At 43.3% G+C, this 9,365-nt stretch overlaps 1 protein-coding gene across 1 annotated transcript; it reads right to left on the bottom strand.

Moving 5' to 3' along the window:
* Positions 1–932: 932 nt before the first annotated feature.
* On the bottom strand, positions 933–7,504 carry klf6a (Kruppel like factor 6a). The gene is made up of 4 exons (XM_063912569.1): positions 7,163–7,504; positions 4,933–5,515; positions 4,009–4,132; positions 933–3,554 (listed from the first exon to the last, which is right to left on the bottom strand). The coding sequence occupies exons 1-4, from the start codon at positions 7,262–7,264 to the stop codon at positions 3,503–3,505; spliced, it is 861 nt and encodes a 286-aa protein (XP_063768639.1). The 5' UTR covers positions 7,265–7,504; the 3' UTR covers positions 933–3,502.
* Positions 7,505–9,365: the final 1,861 nt, after the last annotated feature.

The raw sequence follows: 9,365 nt of genomic DNA, 5'->3' as shown, positions 1-9,365 counted from the left end.
GGTAGATTTGAAGTTGAGAAATCAAGCAGGGCAGCAGTTTTGAAGGATCAAGGAGCTGCAGCATTTGAGGCAAAAACAACACTCTTTGCCACTCCACGGCTGGGAGGTTCTCCAAAGCGAGCTTAATTACCAACTTCAGGCGAAGCTTCGTTTATAACCACAGGGTTTTTACTCGAAATCAGAGGAGCTAATAAGTTGCCTGCCCATTCTAGGTCATCACCGTAAACAGGGGAGCAGAGAGGAAGACGATCTCAAATCTTGTTTTCTTGTTAGTTTGTGACTTAAACTCAGCTCTTTGGTTTATCCACTGCTGTTTTGTATCATTATCTATGTCAAGTAGAGTAATTATCTAACAAATGTATAAAAGCTGCTCTCTAATTAAATGCCAAGGGCTGTAAGAGATGGAGATAAATTATTTATACTGCTTTGATGAGAGCTAGCTAGCTCTAAGGAGCGAGCAGTCAGTCGCTTTTAGAACTGAAAACACTGCAGTGAGGTTTTATAGAAACTTTTCCAGGGGGTGTTTGGGGAGAGAAAATGAAAATAAAGGTTTGCCACTGGGAGCGTCAGGTTTCTGTGTTTAGCAACCAGTTTCTGCAAAGATATAATTTGCTCGTTCGAGGGAGGGATATTTCCATGCTGGTATTTACAAGGCAGGATGAGGTGAGGACATTTAGAGCTCCTAGCAGGTAAACCAAGAATTTATATTGCACAAAGTGGAAATTCTATTTTTAAGTGATAAATTCTAAATGTCAGATATGTGCCCCCGGTGCTCACACACTGACACTAATCTCATTGTGTCCATATTACTGCAGCAGAAATGTAGCCATTCATCCTCAGCACACTGCAAACCTCCCACAGATAAAGAAAAAGCTTTCACAATAATCAGGCAGAACTGAGGAGAATCAACAAATGAGACAAAGGAAGCAAGCCAAAGTCAGATAAGAATTTCTTATTATTCCAATAAAAAATACATTCATACAGAAATATAACAATTTTGCAAAACAATTTCAAATAAAAATTTCATAAAGCATAAACATAACAATTTTACAAAAGTTTTTTTTTTCCTTTTTTTATACAAAGATTCAGTTGAGAACAAAGAGCTGTGTGTGTGTGTGTGTGTGTGTCTGTGTGTGTGTGTGTGTCTGTGTGTGACAGAAGAAGTTGGGATAGTGGGATGAAGGCGAATGATGGAAAAAGATGCGAGCAAACACGGGGCTTAATCAAGGCTCAATTACCATTTGAAAAGTATTGGCAGCCGCTTGCACGAAATGGATGTTCCTTTCCTTTTTGCCCACAAAAAAGGCACTGCCAGCACTCCCCAAATCTATCGCAGCAAGCGGTTTCAAGTTTGTACTCATCCTGTCTCTTTCACTCGCTGATCTGAAATCCATAAGTCGTAGCAAACCGCGGTGCTGCAACATCGAATTCCTACAGCACTGATCTGGAGTGGGTGGCACTTTTTCCTGAAACGGTAATAAGTAAAATCCCTACAATGACTATTGTTTTGTCCCACTCCACATCCAATAACAGATCCACCTTTAACGGTGATACTGCCATTGTTTTTTTTCAAACTTCCATGTGCACGCTTGATCTTTATCAGCTCCCCCGCCCCCATCGCTCGCTCCTGTGGTTTTGATAATACTGTTGCAGCTTGGCTAAAACAACGCTCCCCAGACAGGTCAATAACCAACCTACACAGTCAGCAGTCTGTGACAGATTCCATGCCAACAAAGCCTTTAGCAATTCATTACGGAGAGGCAGTACAAGGCGAGGCCTGTCCGACTGCAGCCTGTTAATTACAATAAATCTTTAGCTTTTTCTTCAGTCCCACTTGCAGAGATGGAGGGACAAGAGGGGGGGAATGATGGCGTTGGAGATGGTGGGGAGGGAGTCTGCGAAAAAGGAGCAGCACTGCACACATGAAGACCCATTTTTGTTTCCCCTGTCTGGTTGTTTTGTACCTTAGAGGTGTGTATGATGGACTGTGGTACATACTACACAGTAGCTTTTAATAAATGAATTTAAGTGCTCTTAACATATTTACATGTTCTGACTGGATTGAATGTGACATACATCAACTAAACTGGCGCTCTGACTTGAAGGTGCTTTTTTCTGAAGAACATTTGAGCAATTAATGGTCAGAACAGATGCGGACAGCTGTCATTAAACACAAAGAGGCGCGACTTAATGCGTAATTGAGCCTTGATCAAGCTTGTCAAATCACCCATATAACAAATGTGACTTCCACGGAGAGCAAAACCACCGCTACCACAGGGCTAAGTCACTTGCATAAGGCACCATTAAGGTCAACAGTGCATTATTAGATAAAAAAAGAAAGTAGAAAAATCAAAATTACTCCTCAAGGCATAGGATGAATGAGAGAATGAGTAAGCAGTGGTGAAGTCTCCAGCCAGATGAAAAAACGGATGAAAGAATAAAACAAAAAGAGGGAAATCATCAAGGCTTTATGTACAATATTGTAACATTTAACCGTCTGCACTTTAGCTGCACTTTTATTCAAACTATTTGCAGTCCTGATTACAGTGGAAACATGAAATGAACAAACCCTAGAACCATGCAACACCTGTCTATGATACTGAAGTTATAGTATAGTTGTGTTATAACTCTAAGCACACAGCTTATACAATTGGACTACAAATGAGCTTTGTAGCTTGTAAAAAAATAATAAACCAGGCTACATAACACATTGCACATTTAGTAGCTGCACCAAAAACACCAAAAAAAGCTCCTGTCATACAGTGACCAGGGGGGAGTTGTGGGTCACTGACAAGAAGGGGGACATGTCCTCCTTCTATAATGTCAGACCCAAGGCTTCAAAAGCTTTGAAAGCTTCCGAGACTCTCCCTCCCCCCTCTTGGTGCCAGACAGACAGGCAGGAACTTCCATCCTGCCCTATCCTCACACTGCCACCGGGGAAACACTAATTCCCCCCAGAAACCCATTCAGTCCACAGCAACATCGGTGCCAGCCCCGCACCATCCATCAATCCAACTCCAAAAAAGCATCTCCTCTTCCTCTCTTCCCAGGGGGGCCAGTCAGCCAATCTCAGACATTCACAGTGCACACATGCTTACCTCAGACAGTTTTGTAAAGTACCAGTGTATCTGCTGTCCGGGAGATGTCCCCCAAAACATCATGCACCATACATACAAATCATTCACTCTTTTTGTTTGTGTCTCTTTTATCTTTTTTTTTTTTGTCTTTTTTTGTGTGTCCTTCTCAAAAAAAATGTCTTCCCCATCCATGATTTTGTCCTTTTTTTCGTTGCAACAGACAACCTTCAGAGCGCCTTTCTCCAAAGAGAGGTCCCGGAGGCACTGGGTTTCAGTATGGTGCAAAACGGCATGCTTTGGCTGGAACACACTCCCGCCACTCTGCTCTGGGACAGTTCAACCAAGAGACTGGTCGGGAGACGACATTTGTTTTTTTTTCCTTTTCAAACTTTCCCCTTCTCGCCTTGGTTGGAGCTTGCCCTGCTCTAGACGTGCCTCTTCATGTGAAGAGCCAGATGATCGGACCTGGAGAAACATCTGTGGACAGAGGGGAGAAGAAGGAAGTCAGTATCAATGAAAAGATGGGCTACTGAAACAAGTGTTGTGCTCCAGTGATCACCAATAGATAAGATTAGATTAGATCACATGCTTTGTCATGTTGGGAGGTCATAATGGAAGCATGAAATTCCTTGACCGCCTTCAAACAATGTATGGAATTGAGACACTTTTGAGCTGATCCCAAACCTGCTTTTGCAATTTCTTAGCTGACATTTATACCAAGGCAATATATCTGCTTATATTGGCTGATGTATGTGTGTAGGTTTAATGTTTAGCTACCTGAATAAAATGCATCAGTGCTTCCAGTCTTTAAAGACATGCATCATTATCTAGATGGAGAATAGGAGATCAGCACTGGTGCATGCATCAGCTCTGTGTTAAAGGCTTATCAGAAGCCTGGTGACGTTCCTTGCAGACAAATGGTGTGGCTTACCTGTCACAGTGACTGCATTTAAATGGCTTTGCCCCAGTGTGCTTCCTGAAGTGTCTGGTCAACTCGTCGCTTCGTGCAAAACGCCACTCACAGCCCTCCCATGAACACCTGTAAGGTTTCTCACCTGCAGGACAAACATTAGGGCGATTAATTCAGCTCAAACACAAAAGGAATGTTTTTTTATCCTGCTCAGGCTGTGATTGGTCGACTCTGCGCTATTGTCATTCAAATTCATTCAGATCAATCAGCCTGGGGACAACGCAGATGACATAAGTGCTGACAAGTCACTCGAGACCCAGATTCCACAGAACTGGATTGATCACTAGCTGTGTTATGTAGACCACCTGAAACATGCTAAAAACTCTAATAGCGATGCTGCGTAGGCGAACATGTGACATTAATAAAATGAAAAAAAAGCCACACGTGCAATTTCACGCTGTTAATCAAAAAAAGAAACGCTCAAATGACCATTCAAAGCCCTTCCAACTCGGTGCCCCCTGGCTCCCCGCCCATTCACCCCTTTCCCATGCTGAAACTCAATCTGTTTTCAACTCCTTTTATCTCCCATGTGCTACCCCTCCCCCCTGTTCCCTCCCGCCTCCCTCGCTCGCTCACTCACTCAGTCAGTCACATTCCAGATAGATTAGGTCACAGTTTAGGTATCCAGCCATGCAGAGCTAATACTCGCAGCGCTCCAGCTGAGGACATCATGCAATGTGGACCTTTAATTACATTACACAATGGACGGACAATGACGTTAAGGTGGAAGACTGAATTAAAAGCACTTCCGCCACCCGCTCAATAAAAATTAAACACTATGAATGAATTTGCTTGAGAACAGCCGAGTAGACCCTCATGCCTTCTGTTTACATACATCACACATGGTCGTGATGATGGTAACTTTGATAGGAGCTTGAATCTCACCTGTATGAGTGCGCTGGTGTGCTTTTAGGTGGGAGCTCTTTGTGTAAACCTTGCGACACCCGTTGAAGTGACACCTGTGTACTCGCCTCCTGCCATCTGGGGACGCATCCCCGCAACTGAGTCCCGTCTTTTCCGTACTCTTTGCCACCCCGCCGCTCCTGATTTTGCCCGGCAAGTGTAACTCAGCATGTGTGTTGACCCAGCCGTTAGTCACGACACCGGGCTCCGAGTTGGCCTCCGGAGAGGACGGGGGAGTGCTTATGATGGATGGGCTAAAAGGTCCAGAGCCAACCAAGACAGAGCCCAGAGGGTTGGAGGTAAAGCTGTGTGTGGGCGAGAGCTCCTCAGAACTGTCTGAAGCTTCGCTGCTGGCGTCAGAATTCACACTGTTGGTGTCCAAGATTTGGCTGTCCTGATTGTCCTCATTGTGGGCCGTGGTCAGCTTTGGGTCGGACTCAGCCTTGGCCTTGTCCCCGCAGGCCAAGATCAACTTGCTCCAGAGGTCCTCCTGGCTGTTGAACTTGAGTTCTGACGTGGAGACGTAAGGCTCGCTCTGAAGGTAGCGCTCCAACTCCAAGCATGTCTGGAAAATTGAGTCAGAAGAAAAATGAATTACAACAAACCCCAAAGAGAGGATGTTCATTCACACCAGCACATTGCTTCTGTGTGGGAAATCCTTCTAAATGATGCATGTGCACATACCCAAAATGCCTAGTGTGGTGTAATATTTGTTAAGTGCTTACAGCAGGGAGCCTTCAACAGGAAATAGTAGTAATTACTGCACTTATCTTTAGTGTGATCCTAGGCTCATACTTTAAATGATCAGGTTTAGACATTGCAACTGTTAATATTAATGGATAGAAAGATAATCAATCGTTTTTTATGCCAAAATGCCAAATATTTGCTGGTTTCAGATTCTCAAAAGAAGATTCTGGTGCTTGTTTGCACCATATTTGATATTTGATGTTAATTAAAAATATTTGTGGTTTTGTTTTTGAAAAAGAACATAAAATAAAGCACATTATTTTGAGTTTAAATGACTTTAAATGTATTTGCATTACACTGTCCTACAGTCACTGATTTACTCCTTCCCATAATAAGGGCTTATCTCAAACATCAACACGTGCCAGCCAGCTCAGCTTCATATCATGTAAGCAGACCAGAATTGTCATCCCTCTGAACTCCAAACCTCTTGCACCTGAGTTCAGCCCAACACTAAACCTGCATTGTCATTTCAACACTGGCATGACTCACAGAACCAATCTAAAGTCCTTTTAAGGAAGCTGCTCAACTTCCCCCCCCGCCCCCCCCCCCCCCCTTCCTACAACATGACCCATTCAGATGCTTTTCCTCATGCAAACCTTTGACATGCAATCACATCCTTCCTCAGTGGCAGCCACTAGAGCCCACAAGATACCCTGGCTCTATTTGATTTTAGTAGGCCATTTAAGTTTAAAAGCAAAGGCCATTCATTAGAAGGTGCTCAGAGACAGCAGCTTTGACAGGGCAGATGTAAAAGAAATATTTCCCTCCAGGCTTCTGCAGCCCAACAACACATTTTCCAGCTGTGCTAGTGCCTACTCATGCAAGCAGGAATTGGCCCTGGCTGACATTTGATAGTGTCATGTTGTGGAGCACACTCAAACTCAAGAATGATGCATACAATTGAGTTTTTGAGGATATTATGGCGTAGAAAAACAAATGATAAAGCTGATAATGTTGAGACTGTGGCAAAACAGACTGAATCCTATTATAGAAGGTAAAAAACACAATATTGGCTCATGATCTTTAGAACTGATCCTGAGCCAACGCGCTACTAACATCTTGAATTAACTGTCGAGGTGTTTGAAATGCTACTTCCTTCTCCAAGGGCTAGTGAAACCAGCACTCATGCCCTGAAATCAGCTAGTGAAAGGAGAAGTCAAAATATAGCAGGGCAGTAAACGCCGCACGCTGCTGCTGGTATTACTCTGTGCCCAGCCATTCATCTTGGAGAAGCAGAGCCACGACTCCAGCTGTCAGACTGACACACTGATCCACTTCAGCCTGCCAGAAAACTTCATAAGGAAACTGATCGTGAAATACCGCGTCAGGTGAATGGATGTGCGCCGTCTCAGCGTGTCTTCACTACCGTTATGATGCGATTCAGTAACTTCGCGGTGTAATCTATTAAATAAAAACAAGCGCTTCAGTTCCGCTTTGGCACACTTTGAAAATAACATATATTCACCTGCTGCCAGTACTCCTCCAGTGACGGTAAGGCTGAGAAATAGCCCGTGTCGTGAACTATTTGAAGTTCTTGAAAGATGCTGCACATAGGTAGAACATCCATTTTTTTTCCAGAGTTGGTTTCAAAATGTTAAACTGCAGTTAAATGTGTTAGAAAAAACACCGAGCGGAAGCGATGAGAGCGGTCCCCTGTGATGCAAGCGATAGAAGCGCTCGTTTTCAGCACGCAGTAGCAGCCGAGCGTCCGTCCGTCCGTCAGTTCCCCCCCTTCTTCTTCTTCTCCTCGCTTGCGTTCAAGGTGTTTGCAAACACTGCACCGGACTGGATGGGGAACAACTGCGCTCTGCAAACTTCTCTCTTCAAACCTCCAAGCCCGCCCCCCCCTGACTCACGGCAGGATTACGCCTGCATCGCATGAGCCAATCAGCGTCGCGCAACGTCAGGGTTTGCAAATGATATCACAGTCAGCCAATCAGGGCCAGCCTCTGATTTAATTTGGTTCCTTCTCCGTTTTAATTGGCGCGTTTAACTCCTAGTGTCTCGCCGCTGATTGGCTGGTTATTTATAGGCATGTATATAACCGAGTGATGGGCTCTCTGTCCGTGCAGTCTTTTCTGTCGGCGACGAGTTTCGCCACAGACAGCGCATGTGAGCCGAAACAGTTTTATTCCTCTTCAGTGGAAAACATCTCTCTCTCTCTCTCTCTCTCTCTCTGTGTCTCTGTCTGTAACTTTGTCATAAGTAGCACTTGCAACACTGCTGTTTAAGGAGAGGAGTTCACCAAGCCTGTAACAGTGTTGAAGTGCATGTTGACATCAGCAACTGAATCTTGGGACACAGTGACTAATGGATGGCAGGGTATTATATGTTATCAACGCACGTATGTCTTTAGAGGAAGCATTTGTCCTCACTTCTCTCTGACTGAATGTCTACAAACTTTACACTTCTGCTTTAGTTCTAAATAAGATCAGAGTTGCACTCTTTGCTAAGTAGCGGTTTCAACAAGTGCATCTTGCCATTAGTTAAAAAAAGCTTTTATCAGCTAATTTGCATTTAAAAGAGCATGCATCAGATTAAAATTCAAAGGAGTTCCCAGAAATTAAAGGATTTATTTTACCCCAGTTTAGTTATATGATTCATGGAGCAACACTTAGTTATTTCCCAAAACATGTAAGACCAAAATACATGTGCAACTTAGCAGGAATATCACCCAATGCATTAAGAAAGTGGTTTGCAACATTTTTTTTGTTGGTCAAGAATAACGAATGTGTACTTATGACCCCAAATTAGTGTCCACGTGAGTTTTAAGCGACTGAAAAGGGATTTTTGCCTCTCAAATATATAACTTCAGGGGTGTATGGAGTTTTGTTGTTTATCTTTATTGATAAAAACAGAGACAAGTAAAAAATAAATGTGTTTTTTCTTCTTTTTGTTTCTTTGAATACATTTATGTGAGGTCTGTAAGAAGAAATGTTGAGCCTTTTTTAAAAAATGTACTTTTTAATCTTACATTGCATAATTTTGACATGACACAAAGTAATTAGAAGTATTTGCATTGCAGTTTAATTATACCTTACATAATTCCACTATTGTCTGGTGATACCCAGCTTTAGTCCCTCATGAATGACTCTTCATTCCAGTAACATTCAATCGCATATTTGGAAATGCTGTTACGTCATCCCAACTTATTCTTATCATTTCCTCTGCAGAAGTACTCGCGTGCCACAGAGGCATCTCTTCCTGCTGCATTTCAATAAGTTCACAAAATGAAGTCGTAACGCAACCTGGCACGCCATTGCCCGATGAGATAAACAACATTTCTACACAAGTCCAGCATTGTCTCATGAGTTGCAGTATTTTCTGCTGCCGGCCCAAGCAGACAACTGAGTGTCCTTTGTGCTGCTCTCAGCTGTGAGGCCATATTTGTCACCCATAGCATCTGATTTAGTCATATGGCGAAGGGATGCCTTGTGAAAGCCTGGAACTGGCCTCTGTTGCCCTGCAAAGGAATTCCATTCTGCTTTTATGTCACTAATGGGGCTATTCATTATGTCCCTGTAGGACTGAGTGGGTACTTTGCTTTGAAGAGTACAATCTGAGTCCATTTCACAAAGTTCTTCCATCACCTCAACTTATCATTGCACAATAACACTCATTATTTATGCATTTTCCAAAGTTGCCAAGGCTCACACCGTCTGTGTTTG

The sequence above is a fragment of the Eleginops maclovinus genome, chromosome 21, assembly GCF_036324505.1.
Source record: "Eleginops maclovinus isolate JMC-PN-2008 ecotype Puerto Natales chromosome 21, JC_Emac_rtc_rv5, whole genome shotgun sequence".
NCBI lineage: Eukaryota > Metazoa > Chordata > Actinopteri > Perciformes > Eleginopidae > Eleginops > Eleginops maclovinus.
The sequence above is the reverse complement of the archived record's forward strand: the minus strand, read 5'-3'. Positions and strand labels throughout refer to the sequence as shown.

Coding starts and splice junctions, on each gene's coding strand:
- klf6a (XM_063912569.1), bottom strand. CDS start 7,264: ATGGATGTTCTACCTATGTGCAGCATCTTTCAAGAACTTCAAATAGTT. Junction 5,516..7,162: donor TGGAGGAGTACTGGCAGCAG/GTGAATATATGT, acceptor TCAATTTTCCAG/ACATGCTTGGAGTTGGAGCG. Junction 4,133..4,932: donor ACACCAGCGCACTCATACAG/GTGAGATTCAAG, acceptor TTTGTCCTGCAG/GTGAGAAACCTTACAGGTGT.